Here is a 23786-nt window from a genome sequence, read left to right as displayed (position 1 = left end):
ATATAGTCTAGAGTCAGCTTAAAATTCAAGTTCAATGTAAAGTTTAACGGTGTGAATTCTTTGATGCAGTCATGTCAAAAAACAACTTTAAGCTCTAAAATTCCACCAGATCAACTTTTGTCAGACACTGCCATCTGCTGGTTGTTGAGAGGTATCGCTTTGATATATATCAAAGCGATACCTTTGATATATATATATATATAATCATTATGATTATTTTCTAGACATGTGTCTAGAAATTCCATTGCATGCAGGTCTATTCTGTTTTAATAATTTTAATTATTAAATTGTACTTGTGCCTTTGAACTTTAAACTAGGGACTATGTAGGGTAGACCAGTGGTCTGCAGAATTTTAAGTGGAGGGAGATGAAGACATCAATGTGAACAAACACATGCTTAAAGGATAGGTCTATATTTAAGTTGTTTATTTATTTTTTGTTTTTAAAACCATAAACTAAAAAACTTTCCAGGAGCAGTCGAGGGGCGGAGCACAGGGACTCTAAATGCGCCTGATAATGTTTTCCTTCCTGGACTTCAGTTTCGCTTTCCGTTCTGACCTACCTGCTGAGACGCGAGACGCTGCGACAACAACTCTACTCTTCCCTTAGTTGTGATTCTACTTCCTAATTGAACTTATGGTTGGATGTGTAATTTGACCGAAATGTGACCAGCTCCTTTACGTCACAACTGCGATGTTCGCGTGATACATTTTGTGCTAACTTTCGTTTCAGGTATAACAATGGCCTCTTCTAAAGTTACACCGAGAGACCATTTGACTGAAGGTGAGCTGCTCAACTTGGTTTCAATTTTGCTACGAGGGCTGTCGTGTCACTGTCAAATGTCTTTATCCTAATATGAATATGTTTTTGTTATTGTTTAGTCATAAATCAAACGTGTGTCAGAGGATAGGGAAAGTGGGTCATTGTTTTGATTAGTCATACACATAAGTCTCTAATTAAAGTCAAAGGTATCTAGCCTATGTATTATTTAGCACCTGGAACACTCGATGTATCATCAGTCTTTATGTGACGGGGATAGAGAGAGAACTACTAGACAATGTACCAAAACATACACAAACCAGAACCATTAAATGGTAATAGCCAACACTAAGGTGAAATCAAGTGTGTTTAGGATACAAGCTCTTTCTTTGCTCCCTTTGCAGCGGAGGAACTGGCTCTTTCTCTGAGTGAAGCCCTCAGCAGTGGGGACGGACAGGAAGCAGCCAAACTGTGCCAGAGACTGTCCCAACTCCCTGTTCCAGTGTCTGTCAGCGTCAATAGTCAGGCCTACCCTCAGGACACCATAAGGTGTGACACACTCAACTGTGAAGAAGAATTTCCTTCTTTTCATGGGTTTTTATTTTTAGAGTGAGGTAGTGTGGTAACATCAACTCTGTGTGCCCTTACTGCTGTAGTTAGAAATGTGAAAAAAATGGCGTTAAAATGGATGCATATTTAATATAAAAATCAAAATAGTGAAAGTTCAATTGTATTCTATTTAATAGGTTGCGGATTGGCGTGGAGTATGCTCAGTCAGATGACTACATCCCAGTGACTGTCGTGGTTTCATCTGACATGACCATTGCACAACTTAAAGAAAAGGTAACAGTCTTTATAATATCTTGCAAACCTGTAAAACCCTATTGGTGATATAAAGAGCCATGATCTATTAATTCAGACATTTTGCCTGTTTCTGTGCTGTTTCCTTTGTGTTGTCATCAAGCAGTATTCTGTGGTATGTGGTAGTAGATCAATGGTCCTCTGTTACTCTGTAGAGTTTTACATTTTAAATGTAATTATGTACAGCATGATATGTAATTTATGCTACACGTCTGGGTTTTCTGGAAGACCACATCTATTGTGCATTATGAGAATATTCATGGTGACTTCATAATACTTTATGACAACACACATAATACTTTCTGATGCACTATATCCACAGTGATAAATAAGAAACAGTCTTGTTATGGGATTACCTGGTCTAAGGGAGGGGACTTACTCGGACAACAACACCCATCTTAGAACTCAACCTTCATTTTAAGCTCCTCCACACACCTGTAAAGTTTTGTGACTGTATCTTGTACGGTTATCAGGCCAGGACTGTAAAGTGGGTGGACCCAGGCCCCTTTATGAAGGCATTATATATCACTATGAATGCCCCATAATGCACTATAGATATGGTCTTCAAGTGTTACCCAATTCTGTCATATACAGATTTGTTTGTGTAGCTTTATTTAGGGGCATGTATGAACACAAATACAGTGCATACACACTTTCTGTGTTAAATGTCATTGAGCAAGGTGTTTATCTCCTATTTTGTGTTCCCAGATCAGCCATGACTTTGGGTTCCCCCCGCTGGTGCAACGTTGGGTGATCGGGAAGCGGTTGGCTCGTGACTGCGAGACATTGTACGGCCACGGCATCCGTCATGATGGAGACCAGGCTTTCCTGTTCATTCTCTCCGCTCATGCTGCTCATCTCACAAGGCAGCAACACAAACTGGACCAGGAGCAAACACGCATAGAGGGTCAGTATAGACACAGACACAGACACAGATCAAGGCTGCAAATAACAGTTATTGTCTTTGTCTTTTCAATTATTTGTCTATCAATCAGTTTGTCAAACATATTGTCAATTAAAAATTGTCTCCTAACAACCGGAGTGATGAATGCGCTAATTTTCTTTCAAATTTTTTTAATTGGCTTTCGCAGACAAGAACACAGAAACAGGTATAGCACATGTACAGTATGTCTGCTTTAAGGTGAAAAAAAGAAAAAACCACAGACAAAAACAGAAAAACCCCAACATGAATCCTGCTATCGCTCGCAACAAACCACGTCAGACACAGTCACAATAAAAAAAAAAAAAATCAAAGAACCGAATAACATGTAACATAAGTATAGAAAGTAAGATTAAGTTAAAAAAAAAAAAAAAAAAAAACCACAAAAAATTAATAGCAGTGGGTCCCAGGTTTTGTGGAATGCTTCCAGGGATCCCCTCTATGAAAACCTCAAACTCTCCAACCAAAGACATTGCAAAATAAACTATTATGAGTCGGTGCAGAAACATGTTTCCATTTAAGAAGGTTGTTATGTCTGGCGAGCAGGTTGGTAAAGGCCACGACACGATGTGTAGTAATGGGCAGATTTTTAGACGGAGGGAGCCCAAAAAGAGCAGTCAGAGGATTTGGTTCCAAATTTGTGTTAAGAGCCTGTTTGAGGGTTTGAAATATATCCGACCAAAATTCAGAAAGCTTCGGGCACGTCCAGAACATGTTTGTGTGGTCAGCTGGGGACTGCTTACAGCGGTTACAAGCATCACTGTGACTAGGGTGTATCTTAGCAAATTTAGCGTTGGTAAAATTGGCTCTATGAAGCACCTTGTATTGTAATAGGCCGTGCCTGGCACAGATCCAGGATGAGTGGACCAGTTTCAGAATGTCCCTCCACTGGAACTCAGTAATGTCTACCCCCAAATCCTTTTCCCATGCATTTTTAGGTGAGGCAGTGGGGACTGGGCTCAGAAGAGCAATCTTATTATAAATGACAGATATCAGTCGTTTGTGTTGTACGTTGAGAGACAGGAATTGGTCCATCTCAGCTTCAGGGGAGCGGTTCGGAAAATGTGGGAATTGCTTTTGGATAAAATGTCTCATTTGAAGGTACCGAAAAAAGTGTCAAGGCAGGCTGTATTTGTCCGACATAGATGCAAAGGACGCAAAAACCCCTTCGTCATACAGGTCCTTAAGCGTTTTGAGGCCCTTATTTGACCATATGTGGAATGCAGGGTCGGTGCAGGAAGGGAGAAATGCAAGGTTTTTCAAAACTGGGGCAAGGACCGAAGCCCTTTGCAAGCCGTACTGCTTCCCGAACTGGATACAAATTTTAATGGCATTAATGACAACCGGATTGGATGAGACCTTGTGGGCAGTTATGGGGAGCTGTGAGCAAATTGTAGAGTGCAAAGAGCATGAGGAAGATGTTATCTCAGTATGAGCCAATGGTGGGCAGGCGTCTGCAACTTCACCGCAGAGCCAATATACAGTAAAAGTTTATTAATGGCCCAGAAGTAGTGGTGGAAATTAGGGAGTGCTAGTCCCCCTTCAGGTTTAGGGAGTTGAAGAATATTTTTTTCTATACGGGCTGGTTTATTTTGCCAGATAAAGGCGTTAAGTTGTTGGTCTAGGTTAGTGAAGAATGATTTTTTTAGACAAATTGGGAGGTGTTGAAAAAGGTACAGAAACTTTGATAAAATGACCATCTTAATAAGATTAACCTGGCCTGCAAGGGACAGTGGGAGGCCTGCCCATCTAGACAAGTCTGACATGCATTTATCCAATAGCGGCTAGAAGTTCTTTTGAAAAAGGTCCCTGAAGGAGCTGGTGATAAACACCCCCAAATACTTGAACCCCTCATCAGCTGTTTTAAAGGGGAATATGGATTGTTGAAGTTGTTGACAAAAAATAAAACTCACTCTTCTGAATTTTTAATTTATACCCCGATAGTTGTCCAAACGGATTAAGGATTGATACATCTGGGAGGAGGGAGGATGTGGGGTTTGAAATAAATAAGAGTAGGTCATCAGCAAATAAGGAGAGTTTGTGGACCAGGCCAAAATGAGTGATGCCTTCAAACTCATTCTGGTTTCTAAGCTAGATGGCTAACGACTCGATGGCTATGTTGAACAACAAGGGTGAGAGCAGACAGCCCTGCCGTGTCCCACGCCTGAGAGGGATACATGCTGAACGGACGCCGTTAGTGTTTACAGATGCAGACGGGGTTACATACAGAAGCTTAACCCAAGAAATAAAATTAGAATCAAAGCTAAATTTCTCCAAAATATAAAATAGGAAGCCCCACTCTACCAAGTCTAAGGCTTTCTCCGCATCCAGCGCCACTACGACCTCAGGAGTGTCCGATCCTTGTGAGAATATGATGTTGAGCAGCCTTCTGGTGTTGAAGATTGGGTGTCTCCCTACGAATATGAAGCCTGTCTGGTCTTGTGAAATTATCGATGACATCACTTTGGAGGCGGAGGGTGAGGACCTTAGCAAGGATCTTGCAATCTATGTGTAAAAGTGAGACCGATCTGCAGCTGACACATGAAGTAGGATCCCTGTCTTTCTTCAGGAGCAATGAAATAGATGCCTCATACAAGGTCGCTGGCAGTCTGCCTTCAGGAAAGGAGTCGTTAAACATTCTCACAAGGATGGGAGCTAATAGTGTTGAGTATGCCTTAAAGAATTAGACTGTAAAACCATCGGGACCAGGAGATTTTCCTGTTCTGCATAGACTCTTCGTGCACCTCCAACAGAGCGATGGGTGTACTAGCGATGATTATATCAATCTGAGGGAATGTTAAACAGTGTAAGGGGAAGTGGGTCGCTGCAGTAATTGGGCTGCATTCAGAAGTATATAATGCAGTGTAAAAATCAGAAAAAGACTTGTTGACCATCACTGGGTCAGAAGTGTGGCTACCGTCTGGTAGTTGAATTTTAGAGATTAGTCTGGAAGCACTAGCTGTGCGGGCCTGCTGCACCAGGAGTCTCCCTGCCTTATCTCTCTGCCCAAAAAAGTTTTGTTTGTATTGTCGCAGCTGTCTCTCCACTACGCGCATCATTAAGAGGCTGTGTTCTGGATGTAGTAGTAGCCGTTTCTTATATAGAGCGGGGGGTGGAGAGGTGGAGTAAGTTCTATCGAGTTTTACCAGTTCCTCCACAATTACCACCAGCCAAGCCCGTTCAGCCCTTCTCATTTGAGAAATATAAGATATAACTTGTCCTGCAACAGTAGCTTTATGTGCATCCCAGAGAGTGCCGCTGCTGACATCAGGGGTGTCATTGAACTCTATGTCAGAGTGGATTTGAGTCGCAACAAAATCTCTAAACTTACTATCCGACAGTAAGTGTGAGCTGAACCTCCATGGTGAACGTGGAATTGTATCTCGTGGAAAACTAATGTCAACTGTGGTAGGAGCGTGGTCAGAAGTGACTATTGGGTGATATTCACATGCATTCACGCAGTCGAGGAGGTTGTTATCGAGTAAGAAGAAATCAGTTCGGGAGAATGTGTGGTGTACATGAGAAAAAAGGGAGAAAAATTTCCCATGGGGGTTTCTAATCCTCCAAGGATCGGAAATTCCCAACTGTGATGCATATGTTTTTACTGTGTGTGCTGATTTGGATAGCGTAACCTGTGTAGGAGAAGATCTGTCAAGAGTCACATCCTGCACCAGGTTGAAGTCTCCCCCTATGATAATGCAGTCTGTCCACATTTGGGGTTTTAGCGAATAGCCTTGTAAAAAAGTGTTCATCGTCCCAGGTGGGCGCAGAAACCGAAACTAAAACCACTGGTGTGTTCTGAAGTGTGCCCGAAACTATGTGGCCGTCAATATCTAGGATTACATTTGTCGGCTCAAACAGGACCCTTTTATGAATGATGATAGCTGCCACACTAACTCTATCTGTTAATTTTGAGTGGAATAACTGGCTCATCCACACCCTCTTAACACATGAGGTGTTGGCTGTTTTGAGATGTGTTTCCTGCAGAAACATCACATCCCCCTGAAGTTGCTGCAACTGTCAGGACCTTACAGATTTTGACCGCGCCATTCATTCCCTTAGTATTCCAAGAAATTAGACGCACTCCAGTACCTGTCTTTACAGCATTAGCCATAGGAACAATAATAATAAGGTCGAATCAAACTGCATAGCCTGACGTATTCTGTAGTAGTGGAGGGAAAGAGTGGGGAGGAAGGGTGTAAAATAAATAAATAAAAGGCCAAAACGCACATAAAACAGAGCAAAAACAACATAAGACAGTAACAGCGTGACTAATCTGAGGGCTACTCCCATAGAAAAAAAACACATTCTGAGCTCTCTAGTGTGGACTAACCACTAAACTGAACTTCATGGGTCTCCTCCCTAAACAAACAGTGTTTGACCCCTTAAAGTCACATGAGAATAATAGTAAAGAATAAAACATAGAAATAGTATTAATAATTATTCCAGAACAGACATTAAATCAAATTAGTCTGCATGAGGGTATTTTTCTACCTCAGCTCAGATGAATAGGATGCATTTATAAAACCCTTTCACCTTGCGTTAGAATGCACGCTGTACCGATACAGGTCACCTCTGCACATCAGACTATAAAAAGTGTCAGAACAAGAATACTTCAGATAACACTGGCGGTGGGTGATAAAAAGTTTAAATAAAATAAAATAAAGCTGTGAAAGATATATATAATAACGAACTAAAATCCACATGCAGACGAGCTTCCAGTGCTTGGCACGAAGGCCGACCAAAGACAAACTGAATTCACATAGCAGTGAGAGCAGGCACAAAAACAGGATGAAGAGCGGGAATTTAAAAAGCATCAGAAAACACCGGACCTCGAGTCAACTTGTCCACAGTGCATTAAAATGACCACTTAGCGATTTCTGTTTAAAACGTTAACAGACAGAAAATCAGCAGCCCATTAGCACTTTAACTGTTAACGAGGCGGTCTAAAAATAATATACAATATATAACTCCGATCAGTCAGGGGCTCTTATAGCACAGCGACACAGTCAACACCACACCAACTCACGGTTATCCAGACAACATGACAGCGGCTCATCTATGGTGAAATCAACAGCTCTCCCACGGTCATCGGGGCTAGACGGGAGAGCCTTTTCCCTGCTCCATCCTTCATGGTGATGACCAGCCTCGCGGGCAACAGCAGCGTGGGTCTGAAGCCCTGGTTGTAAAGCTCCGACATCACTTTTCTGTATTTCTGGCGCTGCTCCACCACCTCCGGAGCGTAGTCCTCATAGATGGGAGACCCTTTGCATTGTAGCTGGCCTCTCCTGGTGCGGGCTTCGCGTATGATTTTCTCCTTCACGTGGTACCTGTGCAGCCTGATGATGACAGCCCTTGGTCTCTGCCCAGGCTTCGGTTTCTCAGCTAGTGTGCGGTGAGCCCTGTCACACTTCGGCGGTGATTCCAGAAAGCCTTCCCCGAAAACCTCCATGAGCAGCTCTGTGAAGAAGGCTGTGGGCCACGGACCTTCAACAGATTCTGGCAATCCAGTCACCCTGATGTTATTGCGCCAGCTCCTAGACTCCAGGTCGCTGACTTTAGCTATCAACTTAGTGTTGCTCTCTGTTACCAAAGCACAGAAGGCCTCCACGGTTAGCAGATGCTTGTCCTGTAAATTTGCATTTGCCTCGAGGGAGCCTATCTTCTGAGCGTGGTCGGACACTGTGGCGTGGACATGATCCAGCTTTGCTTTGAGCATTGAAATGGAGGCTTTGAACTCGGCAGAGAGGGCTTTGTTCTCGGTGGTGAGGGCTGCACGGTGATGCTCCAAGAGGTTAGCTCCATGCTAATCTCGCCACCTGCCTCCTCTGCGGGGCTAGCCTTTTACAGTCTGTCTGGTCGAATGTGTCGGCATCTTTAGGTGGTGTATCCGTTTAACAAGACGAATATTACTATTGTTGTGACTTTCGGGGTCCTAAAACGTAAAAATTATCAAAAGTTGCGGGAGCAAGACCCGACCCGTGTCTACTCCATCTCAGCCAAACCGGAAGTCCATCAAGGATGCGCTAATTTAACTACTATCTACTCCTACTATTGTACGGTTAAAATAACAGTGCCAATTTAATACCTCTAAGGATTTTGATACATAACAAACTACTTATGCAATAATAGATAATTAAAGAAAACACAAAATTGGATTGAATAATAAGTTAACAAACCAACGCAACAGTCCAATCACACAATGCAAACTTGTGTAATTTGACAGTGTTTGTTATTTGAAACAGACACATTACTGAAAATATATTAAAGTTCAATACCTGCCTTGATTACAGATGGAATTAACAAGTCAACCAACCAATTTGATTTAATTTTTATGGAATAATATTCATTCCTAGGCATTTTGGAATCGATACAACTTTTACCCAGAGGGCTAGGTGGAGGTGGTGGTGAGAAGACAGCTCCTCCTCCCGAGACTCAACACATTCCTCCTCCACCTCCGAAACCTGCTGTGGCTCCTACACCTCAGGTAAACTCAGGATTAGACATAATGTCGCAGTGTGACTGAGCCTGTAAGTGACTTCATAACTGTACAAGAAAACTCTATCTATGTCTGTGTGTAGTTTGGCTGGGCTTGTTCCATGTGTACGTTCATGAATAAACCAACGCGTCCTGGTTGTGAGATATGTGGAGGGGACCGGCCGGAGGACTACCAGGTGCCTGACATCTACAAGCCAGACCAGCAGGAGGTTCTTCGAATTCAGCAGGAACAACTGGCCATATTGCAGTACGAACAGGTAACAGTGCTGTAGGATAAGAAGAGATAAGTACACATATTATAATAAATAAATTAATCACCTTATTAAGTATTAATAAGGCTAATTCATTATTCCTCTTCAAAAGGGGGTACCACCACCGATATAGACAGGTAATGTGGACAATGCCCGATGGAAAACTAGTCACCTGCAAGAATTATAAGAAAACTTTGCTATCAGTTTCTTTTATCAATTAATTGTATTAATCAATTTCTATCAATGTCAATCTGAAAACGTTTGTTCTCATAAAACAGTGACATCAAAACTTTGCAACACAAAATTAAAGCTCACAGACAACAGCTGGGGTTTGGGGGGTTTTACTACAAAAAAGGGAATATATTTATATACATAATATACTTTATATATTATGACATGAAATGACACACATGAGAATAACACAGAAAATTAATGGGCACGGTAAAAGCTATGATATGGAAATGCAATTTCTAATCATACCATTATGGAAAGTAATAGTCAATAGTCAAATAGCCGGTGGTCACCAGATCTGCTCACTAAAGTACCAACAGTACCAAGGGATGCATTATATAATTTAATGACCACAGGCAGGAAATATTTCCTGTGGTGCATCTGGGTGCGAGGAGTCTTCTGCTAAAGGTGCTCCTCTGCTGGGCCACTGTGTCGTAGAGAGGATGGGATACATTGTCCAGTATAGACCAGAGCCTGTACGGCATCCTCCTCTCTGCCACAGTCTTCAGGGTGTCCAGCTCCTCCCCCACGACATCACCGTCCCTCCTGATCAGTTTGTTCAGTCTGTTGGTGTCTGAGACCTTCAGCCCACTGCCCCAGCATGTGACAGTGAAGAAGATTGCACTGACCACAACAGACTCATAAAACATCCTCAGCATCGTCCGGCAGATGTTAAAGGACCTCAGCCTCCTCAGGAAAAAGAGTCGACTTTGGCCCTTGTTGTAGACAACCTCTGCATTTCTAGTCGAGCTCATCTTATTATTGAAGTACACCCCCAGGTACTTATACTCCTTTAAAGGGTCCACAGGGACCCCCTGGATGGGGACAGGGGTCACAGGTGTTTCTACCATCTTCAGATCCACTATGAGCTCCTTTGTTTTATTCACGTTGAGCTGCAGATGATTCAGCTCACTCCAAGTGACAAAGTTACCCACAACAGTCTTGTATTCACATTAATTCCCCTTTCCAATGCAGCCAACTAAGTCATCCGAAAACTTCTGAAGTTAGCAGGACTCAGTGCATGGTCCAGGTAATCCACAATCCAGGACAAGATCGGGGCCTCCACCTGCATCGCAGACATCTTCTCACCCAGCAGAGCCGGATAGATGGTGTTGAGTGCATTGGAGAAGTCAAAGAACATGACTCTCACAGTGCTCGCAGGCTTGTCCAGATGACTGTAGACTCTGAACAACAGGTTGGACGGTGCAGTCCTCAACTCCCAGGCGGGGCTGGTAGGCGAACAGTAGTGGATCAGTGAAGGGCCTGACCATAGGCCTTAGCTGTTCCAGGACGAGTCTCTCCATGGTCTTCATGATGTGGGACGTTAGGGCCACAAGTCTGTAGTCCTGAGGGCCACTGGGACGCGGTGTCCTTGGCACAGGCACGAGGCAGGATGTTTTTCACAGCACAGGGACCCTCTGGAGGTGCAGGCTCAGGCTGAAGACTTGACTCAGTACTCCACACAGCTGGGGGGCACAAGCTTTAAGCACCCTGGGACACTGAATGACGCGTGAATGACACTGTAGAGGTGTCCGTTGGGGGAGGGCTGAGGTCATCAGGTTGTGAAGGAAATTATGTAGAGCAGGGGGGAGGGGTGGAATAGGTAGGTGTGAAGTGAGGTGGTGAGGGTCAGACAAAGGGTCTGTAAGCAGAAGGAGTAGGGGGAGGTAAAGTGGCAGTCGATGAAGGGCAGCCAGCGGCAGAGTCAAACCTATTGAAAAATAGGTTCAGTTCATTGGCCTGGTCCACACGGCCCCCAACCCTGTGCTAGCAGTCTTCTAGAATCCGGTGATGGTTCTCATGCCACTCCACACGTCCCTCATGCTGTTATGCTGGAGTTTGTTCTCCAGCTGTCTCCTTTAATTGTCTTTAGCCTCCCTGGGTTTAAGTCTGAGAACCTCTTGCACTCTCCTCACCCCATCACGGTTGCCATCTCTGAACGCTCTCTTCTTTTCATTCAGGATGGCCTTAATGTTCTTGGTGATCCAAGATTTATTGTTGGCGTAGCAGGTTACAGTCCAAGCTGGAACATCGCCAACATTTATATAGTCCGTGATGCACTCAGTGAAAAAAAGTGCAGGCCAGTCAATCACTTCAAAGCAGCCCTGCAGTGTCTCATAAGCCTCCTCAGACCACCTCCTCACAGTCCTTTTGGTTGTAGGCTCCCTCTTCACCAGAGGCACATAGCAGGGTTTGAGGTGAACCAGGTTATAATCTGACCTGCCCAGAGGGGGGAGAGAAGAGGAGATGTATGCATCCTTAATGTTAGCATACATCAGGTCCAGAGTCCTCTCCTCTCTGGTAGGACAGCTCATGTACTGTTGGAAGGTCGGCAGAACTCTATCCAAGGTGAAGTGGTTAAATGCTCCCGATATGATGATGAAGGCACTGGGGTGTTGAATCTGGAGATCGTGGTGTGTATGATGCTGCAGGCAGATGGGAGGGGTGTACAGAACAACAGTGATGACATACAGGTCCTCTGCGTCGTCAGTTCATCCATTTTGTTGTAGAGAGACCATACATTGCCCATAACAACAGAGGGGAGACACGGCTTAAATCTTCTCCTCTCCATAAGCCTGTCCCATCTCAACCCTCCTGTACTGCCCCGACGTTGCTTCCCACCTCTCCCGGTGTGTTTTTCTCCAGAGTTCGGGTGGTATATCAGCTGGTCTGGCCGCTATGCCAGCCGGCATTAGCGCGATCAGCTATTCTCCAGGGTAAACAAAGACAGCGTGTCCTGGTGGAAGCGGCATTGATAAAAACAACACGAAAAAACAAAACAATCGAAAGTAACCTCATTGTAGAGGGTAGAACTTAACAGAAGTTAGGGTGTAGAAACAGAACGAACAAAAGGAGAATAAAAGTTAAGAAAGTTTCAAAAAAGTGAACTAACAAAACCGGAGCAGTAACAGGCAGCATGCAACTTTCACGCATGCGCACTAAATTTATGATGAGAATAATGAGATGCATTCATTTTCCCGCTTAGACTGGAAGAAACTCCCTCTTTCCTTTGTCTCCAAAGACAAGAGATCAGTTTTCATATAAATCTAAAAATCAGGCCAAGTGTAGGAATTTTATGGTGAATACACACACATTAATACATAATGTAAGCGTTCCTCTTTTAGTTAATCTTTTAGTTTAGTTAGTAATCCTGCGGAAGTGTCAGCAACACAATAACATCAACGCATTATTTAGAATAATCATTTACTACATAAATAATCAGGTTTTCCTTTGCCTATGTTGGATTTGTCAATGCATATTTTTGCATTTTTAGAGAACAGATCATTAAAACTCTATTTATTCTGAAATATTGTTTTTTTTTTCTGTTCAGAATTTGATAGAATATATGTATGTATATGTGGCTATACCACTGCTGCACTAGCATGTTTTTTTAAATGACCAAGGCACTTCAACAAAAACCTTTGTTTTGTGATAATAATAAAAAACAGTGAGCAAGAATAGAGAACAGTAAACACTGTGTTAGAATAGAAGATTTAAGATTAGATTTATGTTTTTAGGGTTTGATCTTGGTCCATTCTTCTTGCAGTCTCTTCCAAGAGAGCCATTATTTTGTTTCCAAGGATTTTCCAGAGATAAGAAACTATTCAAGCTGATGCCAGGAGCTTTTTGTTTTCAACAGCAGTTTCACTTTCCATTTTCCTGGAAACGCAGTATAACAGTGTCTGTAATGGGTAATGAGACAAAGTAGTGAATTTCTCTATTGTGATTACCTCCCACCCTTTCCGTGTCATGAAGGCTCAGAAGGAGGAGCGAGAGAGGAACTTCCTGAACTTGTTGGCAACAGAAGAACAGAACCTTATCTCCAACACCGAAGTGGCAGACTGTCCCATCTGTGTCTCTCCTCTGGAGCCAGGAGAGGGCATCGTGCTCAGAGAGTGTCTACACACCTTCTGCAGGTCTGACACAGTTAATAATTTTTTGAATTTGTCATATGTTGTAAAAGTGATAAAAGTATTTTGTTTTCTTTCTAAAAGTCTACAATGGCCACATTCATAAAGCATTTTGCATTCATATTTTTATTGTGTGTGTCCTTTCTTTAGGGAGTGTCTAAAAGGGACAATAGTGAACAGTCACGATGCTGAGGTATCCTGTCCTGAGAAATGTGACAGCAAGCTACTGGACCGAGAGATCAAAGCTGTGAGTGTTAGACTAGAGAACAAGAAACTTTCAATTATTTTTTTCAATTTATTTTCAATTTCAGGCATTTACTCAAATGTCAAATACACTTTTAAAAACTCCTCCCGGGCGAAGAAACCTCAAGAGCCTCTTACAGGCAGAACATTACAAGTTCTCTCTCTCTCTCTCTCTCTCTCTCTGAGTGGGCGTAGCGTTTGTTGAGTGAGTGAGTGAGTGAGTGAGTGCGTGTGCGGACATTTGTCCGGCTGAGGGTTACTTTTCTATCTTTGTTTTCCCTTCCTATTTTACTTTATAATTTATGTTTAGTTAGATAAGTGTTGTCTTTATTGTTTCTTCGTCCGCAACCAGCGATTTGATCGCTGGTTAGCGTGGCAAACATGGAGAGAATGGCGTTTGATAAATTGAGTCGGCCTCATGGTATTAAAATCCCCGTAAATTCAGATATATCTGTTGAGGAATGTGGTCTAGCTGTTGGCGCTATTGTGGGACATGATAGCATTGTTTCAGCTTCTAGAATGAATGGTTCAGTGGTTATTTTTCTTGATAATTTTACTAAAGTCAGTGAAATTATCAGCACAGGTATAAATATAGATGGAAATCTGGTTAATGTTCTACCACTCGTAACTCCTTCAAGACGTGTAATATTGTCCAATGTACCGCCGTTCATTAGCGACGAGATGATTTGCCGTGAATTGGCAAGATATGGGCAAATAGTATCTTCAGTTAAAAAGATCCCGCTTGGATGCAATTCCCCATTATTGAAACATGTCGTGTCTTTCAGGAGACCTTAAAGATTATACAAGTGATCTCAATGTCGCGTTCAAATTTAAAATTGAGCAGTTTGATTATACCATTTTCGCCACTACCGAAACTATGAAATGTTTTCATTGTGGAAAGGAAGGACATCTCATTCGTGCTTGCCCTGAGAAAAATAAAAGCAGACCCACAGTAGGCAGCCCTGTCACAGGTGCAAGTGAACTGTCTGAAACTGAGCCTGGAGGAGTAGGAGAGGTGGCGGAGAATGAGACTTCAGCGGCAGGGCCGTCTGTCAAACATAATGCGGAAAAGGGACCAGAACAAAGCGACGCAACAGGTAAGCAAGATCCAGGTATGGGGTGTAGCACAGTGTCTGATGAGTTTTCTGCTTCTCAGAATGTAAACACACAAGTTGTAGAAAGTGAAGACGCGTGTGGGAATATGTTGTTGGAGTTTCCCACGGTAAACGAAAAGACTGCTGTAGAGGTAGCAGAGGCTGTATTGGAGGGTTTAGATGACGAGGAAGGAATGGACACTACTGTGGAGTTTAAGTACCCCATGGTGAAAAGAAAAAAAGATTCTGATGGACGCACTAGGTTAACTAAAAAAACAGCCGGTTCAGCCGATTTAAATGTTGAATCTGAGTCTGATTCCACTGACTCCTGCTCACCGTCACAGCAGCACGTATTTAGGGCTTCCTATACCTTAGATGCCATAAAGGATTTTCTGAAACGCACCAAAAATATGAAACGAGTACGAGTGGAGAATTATTTTCCAGATACCATGGGCTTTGTTGATTCAGTGCAACAATTTAGGATTAATCCAGAGAATGGTGGTTTTACTGATCAAGAGATTGCACGCCGAAAAAGTTTCTGACAAAACTTAGACAAGAGACTAATGATGAAAGTAAGAGCGTTGTTGTCTGATATTCAAACTGAAATGGTGAATTTCTTTTGGGATAAGCTGCACTGGATCCCCCAAAGCGTGTTGTTTTTGCCTACAGATGAAGGAGGCCAAGGACTTGTTCACCTGGTCAGCCGAGTCGCTGCCTTCCGCGTACAGTTTCTTCAAAGACTGCTTGTGGGCCCAACAGACTTATTGTGGAGACCTTTGGCCTATACTATATTGCGAAGACTGGGAGGTTTACAGCTGGATCTTTCCCTTTTTCTAATGGACCCCAACAGGCTGCCTTTCAAGAATCTGCCTGCATTCTATCGTGGACTTTTCAAAGTGCTTTGCTTATTTAAAATAAAGAGATGTGAATTTTCAATATCTGCACCACTGCTGTTGAAGGAACCGTTGACAAGGGGATCTAGGCTGGATATATCAAGAGAATCATCTCTACCATTGGACTTCATTTAAGAGAGCCATGGTGTAAAAACTTTGGAGAATTTAGTGTCTGTAGCAGGTGGTGAACTTGATAAGGTTGAACCTGTGGCTACTGCTTTAAAAATGAATTCAACACGAGTTGTGGCACAGCTATTAACCAAATGGAAAGGTGTCTTGACAAAGAAAGAGTGTGACATGCAGAGATCTTACTGTGCCATTAGTTCTGAAATGGATGATGGTTTTCTGTTTCCAAAATTGACCCTCATGCCCCAGCTTGATGGGTGTGAAGGGCCTTTGTTGAATGTATCTTGTTTTGAGAAAATGTATCTGGATGAAACTGATGGTAAAGAACTGTATAAAGCCTGTGTTAAGGTTTTGAACAAATTAAAACTTAATACAAGGACTGATACAGCATGGCGGGCCAAGCTTGTGTTAGATGACAATGTTAAACCAAACTGGAGAACCTTTTATAAACCACCATTAACAAAGAGATACAGGGACTTACAGTGGAAGATTTAGCATGGTATTGTGCCTGTTAATTCTTTTGTTGCGGTGCTAAATCCTATGGTTGATGATAAATGTCCTAGCTGTTGTGAAAGAGAGACTGTTTTTCACTGATTTATGGAGTGTCATAGGCTAATCTGCTTGTTCCAATTGTTAGAATGTATTTTTACATGTTTTGGTTTGGTTTTTACTAAGAATGTTTTCATCTTGGGAGTTAAGTACACACAAAGACGTAAATCTTGCTGTCAGCTATTAAACTTCATACTGGGAAAAGCAAAAATGGCAATCTGGGTTAGTAGAAGAAGCATAATTGAAAATACATCTGATCATGATCCAGTGTGTGTGTTTAAAAGACTAGTGAAGTCAAGGATTTTGATAGATTTTAAATACTATGCTGGAATGAAAGAGTTTGGAATTTTTGAAGACGTATGGTGTTACAGAGAAGTTTTATGCTTTGTTGATGAACTGGTTTATGGAGAACATGTGGCTTAATTAAGTCCTTATTTATTTAGATTATTTAGATTTTTTGTATGTTTTCATTTATTTGTTGTCGTCTTTCATGAATTCATAAAGCGACTAATGGTCTCTTAAAGAAAATGCCCTTTCTGTAACATACGTGAAAGAATAGATCATTAAACTTGTTTTAAAATTCAAAATTATCTCTCTCTCTCTCTCTCTATCTCTATCTATCTCTCTCTCTTCTCTATCTCTCTCTTCTCTCTCTCTCTCTCTCTCTCTCTCTTCTCTCTCTCTCTTCTCTGTCTCTCTCTCTGTAACCATCATATGATCTTGGATCACAGCTGCTCACAGAAGAGGAGCACGAGCGGTTTCTGCAGTTGCGACTGAGCATCGCAGAAAGCCGCTCAGAGCACAGCTTTCACTGTCAGACTCCTAACTGTCGAGGATGGTGCATCTATGAGGATGAAGTCAATGAGTTCCAGTGTGAACTCTGCAACGAAAACAACTGCATTCTCTGCAAGGTAAGTTTCTGTCATTTACTTTATTTACTGACTGACATTTTCTTCCTTTGTAGTAGCCTTATATTAGAAGTACCAAACATAAAGGGAGTTTTGTGTTTTTGCAGGCTGTCCATGAGGGCATGAATTGCAAGGACTACCAGGATGACCTGCGCATCCGAGCAGAGAACGACGTGGCGGCTCAGCAAACTAAGCAGATGCTCGAGGTAGGTCAGCCTTAAAGTCTGTTGCACTATAGTGCAATAATGTCAATGCTCTTTTGCAGATTAGGGTGGAATAAAAAACACAACTACCTGTGTAGCGCTACGGTTTTGTACCACCAAACTATGAACCAGGATATTGCGAAAAGTCTTAAAAGTAGTTAAGTGCTTTATTACATCCTGTAGGAGTCTAATCAAACACAGGTGAAATAAAAAGTTAACTTTTTATTATTATATAACTTTAAAGTATTGTGTCTCAATGCCTGTACTATGAATCATGAATATAGGGAAGGCTTACTGTCATCACTTATTATTCTATAGTGTTGACCTCAGAGCCTGCCAATTATTAAAAAAAAATTCTGGCAGTGACCTTGATTTAGTTAGTTGTACACTCCACATTTTATTATCCGTTTTAATATGTTTGTGGCTCTAGCCACACCTCAGGCTCTGTGCTCTTTGTCCATGCTTTGCCAGGGGCAAACTTACTCAAAGAAGAGTGGCAGGGGGGTGTACCCATGACTAACATATCTATTATATTTGGAGTTGTATTATGTAGCTGTTTTATCGTTGTGTTGAGATGGCAACTCTAGATTTGCAGAATCTCACAATAACTTTTGCGAGACCTGCTTCCCGACCACCTATACTACCTATTCAAGGTCAATGCCTAACCTTAACTACTCAAGATTAATATCTAACCTGAACCATCTAACCTTAACTATTCGAGATGAATGCCTAACCTTAACTATTCAAGATGAATGCCTAACCTTAACTATTCAAGATGAATGTCTAACCTTAACTATTCAAGATGAATGCCTAACCTTAACCATCTAACCTTAACACTTCAAGATGAATGCCTAACCTTAACTATTCAAGATGAATGCCTAACCTTAACCATCTAACCTTAACACTTCAAGATGAATGCCCAACCTTAACTATTCAAGATGAATGTCTAACCTTAACTCTTCAAGATGAATGCCCAACCTTAACTATTCAAGATGAATGCCTAACCTTAACCATCTAACCTTAACACTTCAAGATGAATGCCCAACCTTAACTATTCAAGATGAATGCCTAACCTTAACTCTTCAAGATGAATGTCTAACCTTAACTATTCGAGATGAATACCTAACCTTAACCATCTAACCTTAACTATTCAAGATGAATGTCTAACCTTAACTCTTCGAGATGAATGCCCAACCTTTACTATTCAAGATGAATGCCTAACCTTAACTCTTCAAGATGAATGCCCAACCTTTATTATTCAAGATGAATGCCCAACCTTAACTATTCAAGATGAATGCCTAACCTTAACCATCTAACCTTAACACTTCAAGATGAATGCCCAACCTTTACTATTCAAGATGAATGCCTAACCTTAACTCTTCAAGATGAATGTCTAACCTTAACTATTCGAGATGAATACCTAACCTTAACCATCTAATCTTAACTATTCAAGATGAATGCCTAACCATAACTATTCAAGATGAATGCCTAACATTAACCATCTAACCTTAACACTTCAAGATGAATGCCCAACCTTAACTATTCAAGATGAATGTCTAACCTTAACTCTTCAAGATGAATGCCTAACGTTAACTATTCAAGATGAATGCCTGACCTTAACCATCTAACCTTACTATTCAAGATGAATGCCCAACCTTAACTATTCAAGATGAATGCCTAACTTTAACTATTCAAGATGAATGCCTAACCTTAACCATCTAACATTAACTATTCAAGATGAATCTTACCTTAACTATTCAAGATGAATGCCTAACACTAACTAATCAAGATGAATGCCTAACCTTAATCATCTAACCTTAACTATTCAAGATGAACGCCTAACACTAACTAATCAAGATGAATGCCTAACCTTAACTATTCAAGATGAATGCCTAACCTTAACTATTCAAGATGAATGCCTAACCTTAACCATCTAACCTTGACTATTCAAGATGAATGTCTAACCTTAACTATTCAAAATGAGTCTAACCTTAACTATTCAAGATGAATGCCTAACCTTAACTCTTCAAGATGAATGTCTAACCTTAACTATTCAGGATTAATGCCTAACCTCAACTATTCAAGATGAATGCCTAACCTTAACCATCTAACCTTAACTATTCAAGATGAATGCCTAACCTTAACCATCTAACCTTAACTATTCAAGATGAATGCCTAACCTTAACCATCTAACCTTAACTATTCAAGATGAATGTCTAACCTTAACAATATAAGATGAATGCCTAACCTTAACCATCTAACCTTAACATTTCAAGATGAATGTCTAACCTTAACTATTCAAGATGAATGCCTAACCTTAACCATCTAACCTTAACTATTCAAGATGAATGCCTAACCTTAACCATCTAACCTTAACTATTCAAGACGAATGCCTAACCTTAACTATTCAAGATGAATGTCTAACCTTAACTATTCAAGATGAATGCCTAACCTTAACTATTCAAGATGAATGCCTAACCTTAACCATCTAACCTTAACTATTCAAGATGAATGCCTAACCTTAACCATCTAACCTTAACTATTCAAGATGAATGCCTAACCTTAACCATCTAACCTTAACTATTCAAGACGAATGCCTAACCTTAACTATTCAAGATGAATGTCTAACCTTAACTATTCAAAATGAGTCTAACCTTAACTATTCAAGATGAATGCCTAACCTTAACTATTCAAGATGAATGCCTAACCTTAACTATTCAAGATGAATGCCTAACCTTAACCATCTAACCTTAACTATTCAAGATGAATGCCTAACCTTAACCATCTAACCTTAACTATTCAAGACGAATGCCTAACCTTAACTATTCAAGATGAATGCCTAACCTTAACCATCTAACCTTAACTATTCAAGACGAATGCCTAACCTTAACTATTCAAGATGAATGTCTAACCTTAACTATTCAAAATGAGTCTAACCTTAACTATTCAAGATGAATGCCTAACCTTAACTCTTCAAGATGAATGTCTAACCTTAACTATTCAAGATGAATGCCTAACCTTAACTATTCAAGATGAATGCCGAACCTTAACCATCTAACCTTAACTATTCAAGATGAATGCCGAACCTTAACCATCTAACCTTAACTATTCAAGATGAATGCCTAACCTTAACTATTCAAGATGAATGCCTAACCTTAACTATTCAAGATGAATGCCTAACCTTAACCATCTAACCTTAACTATTCAAGATGAATGCCTAACCTTAACCATCTAACCTTAACTATTCAAGATGAATGCCGAACCTTAACCATCTAAGCTTAACCATTCAAGATGAATGCCTAACCTTAACCATCTAACCTTAACTATTCAAGATGAATGTCTAATCTTAACTATTCAAGATGAATGCCTAACCTTCACCATCTAACCCTGACTATTCAAGATGAATGCCTAACTTTAACTATTCAAGATGAATGCCTAACTTTAGCTATTCAAGATGAATGCCTAACCTTCACCATCTAACCCTAACTATTCAAGATGAATGCCTAACTTTAACTATTCAAGATGAATGCCTAACCTTCACCATCTAACCCTAACTATTCAAGATGAATGCCTAACTTTAACTATTCAAGATGAATGCCTAACCTTAACTATTCAAGATGAATGTCTAACCTTAACAATCTAACCTTAACTATTCAAGATGAATGCCTAACATTAACTATTCAAGATGAATGTCTAACCTTAACTATTCAAGATGAATGCCTAACATTAACTATTCAAGATGAATGTCTAACCTTAACCATCTAACCTTAACTATTCAAGATGAATGTCTAACCTTAACTATTCAAGATGAATGCCTAACCATAACTATATAACCATCTTTCAAGACTATCACAAATCTTTGGTTACCATCTGTTATTCAGTGTTGATTGTCTGAGTCGTCATATTATTTGTACATATATCTCTATAGCTACTTAACATTTTATATGATTTCACTGTATTTCAATATAGAGCCTGCTACAGAACGGGGAGGCCATGAAATGTCCACGGTGTGACATCATCGTCCAGAAAAAAGATGGCTGTGATTGGATCTGCTGTTTGATGTGCAAGACAGAAATCTGCTGGGTGACCAAGCAAGCTCGCTGGGGACCAAATGTAAAAATATTCACTTACAAGCAGATGGAGTATACAGGAAAGTTAGCGCATGTTTTTGAGCTGTGCATATGACTTTTTTCTCTTGTTGTATCTTACAGGGCAGTGGCGACACATCAGGGGGCTGTAGATGCAGAGTTAATAATCAGCCTTGCCACCCCAACTGCCAAAATTGCCACTGAGGGAAGCACACTAATTAACACACACACACACACACACACACACACACACACACACACACACACACACACACACACACACACACACACACACACACACACACACACACACACACACACACACACACACACACACACACACACACACACACAGCTGCAAGGCTATAAGTGTAAAGCTGGCTGTATTATTGTGTTCTTAACTTACCTTACTTACTGTTTTAATGGTAAAGTAACAAGACACTGGACAGAAATTGTCTTGTCACTGAGGCATGCCTTTCTTTGTCTCCTACATCTCCACAGCTCAGGTTATAATTGTCAGTTTGAGAAAATAAGCTTTACTGGGATCTTCTTCTATAATAATAAATATTTGTGAGGAAGTAAATACTTAATATACATGTTGTCTGGCTACTGCTTTCATCACAATAACGTTTGATGAGCTGTCAATCATATTGCATTTACTCAAGTTTAATTCAAAACTTATAAACACACCAAAAACTGTATTTCTGTTAGTGTTACGATTGCTGAAAACCAAAGAAACATCTTCCAAAGTAAACTCAAGCTTGTTTTTCCTCGATAAGTGACTAATATATGAATTTGTTATCTGTACTATAATAGCAATAGATTTTGTTTGAGTCAACTAATCAGACTGTGGGGAAGGATGTTGTTTACATTGAATGAATGGTTCAATATACAAAAAAAAGATAAAAAGACAAACAAACCAAAAAACAACAACAAAATAATGTTATTCTGATTTGGTTATTATTGTTTTTTGTTTTGTTTTTTTCCTTTTCTTTACATTATTTCTATTGATGTTTTTCCTTTCACATTCTCAAAATAAAAAAAACTAAACTAATGAATCTTTGTTTGTTATGTTTGTTGTTAATGAATGTTTTTATTATGCAAGACAAGCATGCACTTAATGTTTGAAGTATCCGTTTGAAACATGGCACGGTGGACAAATAAGGATGCTGTATTTTTGTCAGGTGTTCAGGACTTAAACTGTAGTTTGTACCTTTTTGAACTACACAAACCAATGTGCTATTGCATATATTTTGTTTATGTCTGGATCCATGAAGTTTGTTGATCTTCCCTTGCATGTTTTTTGAGTTGTCCTAAAATTACCAATGTGCCTTTATCAAAAACAGTTTGATATTTATTTATTTTTATTTAAAATTGAGTCATTTGTTACATGATTACAGTGAGATTAACTATCAGCAGGATTTACTTAAAAGTTCAGATGGATCTTTCTCAAATGTGAAAAATGAACCTAATAACAGTATAGTTTTCTGTCACAATATGTTCATGTTATCAGGTATGAATTACTGTGTCAAAACAAGGGCCATGAACATTTTCACACTAGTTTATTAGCATTATCTTGTACAACTTTACATTAGTATGACAGTTTTATTATAACAAAAGAAACATACTGTAAAAGGCAGATAAATCATTCAGTGCAATGACAATAACTGAAAACCAGTGAGTGCAGATACATGGTGCATTACAATACTGCTGAATAACTACACTCTCAGGCACCTGAGAGCGTCCGTGTTCCAGGTCACCTTCATTTTCATCAGTTTGTAGATCCTCTGCCATCTGAATCCGTAGTTCACTACAAAGGCAATAAACCAATCAACCATAATACAGGAATGGACCCAAGTATTCAGTTCCTAAAACAACAAAATCTAAGTATCTCAACATGTCTCTTTAATGACTTCAACTGAAGTGGGACATTGTGCCGTACAATGTAGTTGACCTAGAACTAAGTCAACAATTCTGAAGATTTTCTGTTAAGCAAAATACATCAAATATTATAGACAACCCAAATGTGCTATCTTAGAATGAAGTGCTCTATTTCACTATCTATTGTCTGATAAGATTATTCAGGTAAGTGCCACACCACTGAAACCAAAGCAATCCCATATTACTTTAAATATGTGGTTGAATGCAAATGACTGGAACATTGGAATGAGCTGGACTGCCTCTCGAATGCAAATGCTACACTTAAAGCAATCCATCTTACTCAATGTCATG

At 40.5% G+C, this 23786-nt stretch overlaps 1 protein-coding gene across 2 annotated transcripts; it reads left to right on the top strand.

Annotated features, from left to right (window-relative positions):
• Positions 1-549: 549 nt before the first annotated feature.
• On the top strand, positions 550-22468 carry rbck1 (RanBP-type and C3HC4-type zinc finger containing 1). Of its 2 annotated transcripts, none has more exons than XM_083939789.1 (13): positions 550-610; positions 732-782; positions 1163-1307; positions 1505-1601; positions 2328-2526; positions 8916-9046; positions 9141-9314; positions 13296-13456; positions 13601-13697; positions 17087-17266; positions 17371-17469; positions 21436-21579; positions 21678-22468. In XM_083939789.1, exons 2-13 carry the CDS (start codon positions 740-742, stop codon positions 21756-21758), a joined length of 1551 nt encoding a protein of 516 aa, XP_083795915.1. In that variant the 5' UTR covers positions 550-610; positions 732-739; the 3' UTR covers positions 21759-22468. The 2 variants fall into 2 exon arrangements, with proteins under 2 accessions (XP_083795915.1, XP_083795914.1); XM_083939788.1 differs by having other exon boundaries at positions 555-638.
• Positions 22469-23786: the final 1318 nt, after the last annotated feature.

This window comes from Echiichthys vipera (genome assembly GCF_963691815.1).
Source record: "Echiichthys vipera genome assembly, chromosome: X".
Classification (NCBI taxonomy): Eukaryota; Metazoa; Chordata; class Actinopteri; order Perciformes; family Trachinidae; genus Echiichthys; species Echiichthys vipera.
Note: the sequence above shows the minus strand (reverse complement) of the source record. Positions and strands in the feature narration are given on the sequence as shown.

What these genes read in the sequence shown, in the direction of transcription:
- rbck1 (XM_083939789.1), top strand. Translation starts at nt 740, where the DNA reads ATGGCCTCTTCTAAAGTTACACCGAGAGACCATTTGACTGAAG. An exon ending in CTGTGGCTCCTACACCTCAG is followed by an intron (nt 9,047 to 9,140) that starts GTAAACTCAGGA and finishes GTCTGTGTGTAG; the next exon opens with TTTGGCTGGGCTTGTTCCAT. An exon ending in ACAACTGCATTCTCTGCAAG is followed by an intron (nt 17,267 to 17,370) that starts GTAAGTTTCTGT and finishes GTGTTTTTGCAG; the next exon opens with GCTGTCCATGAGGGCATGAA.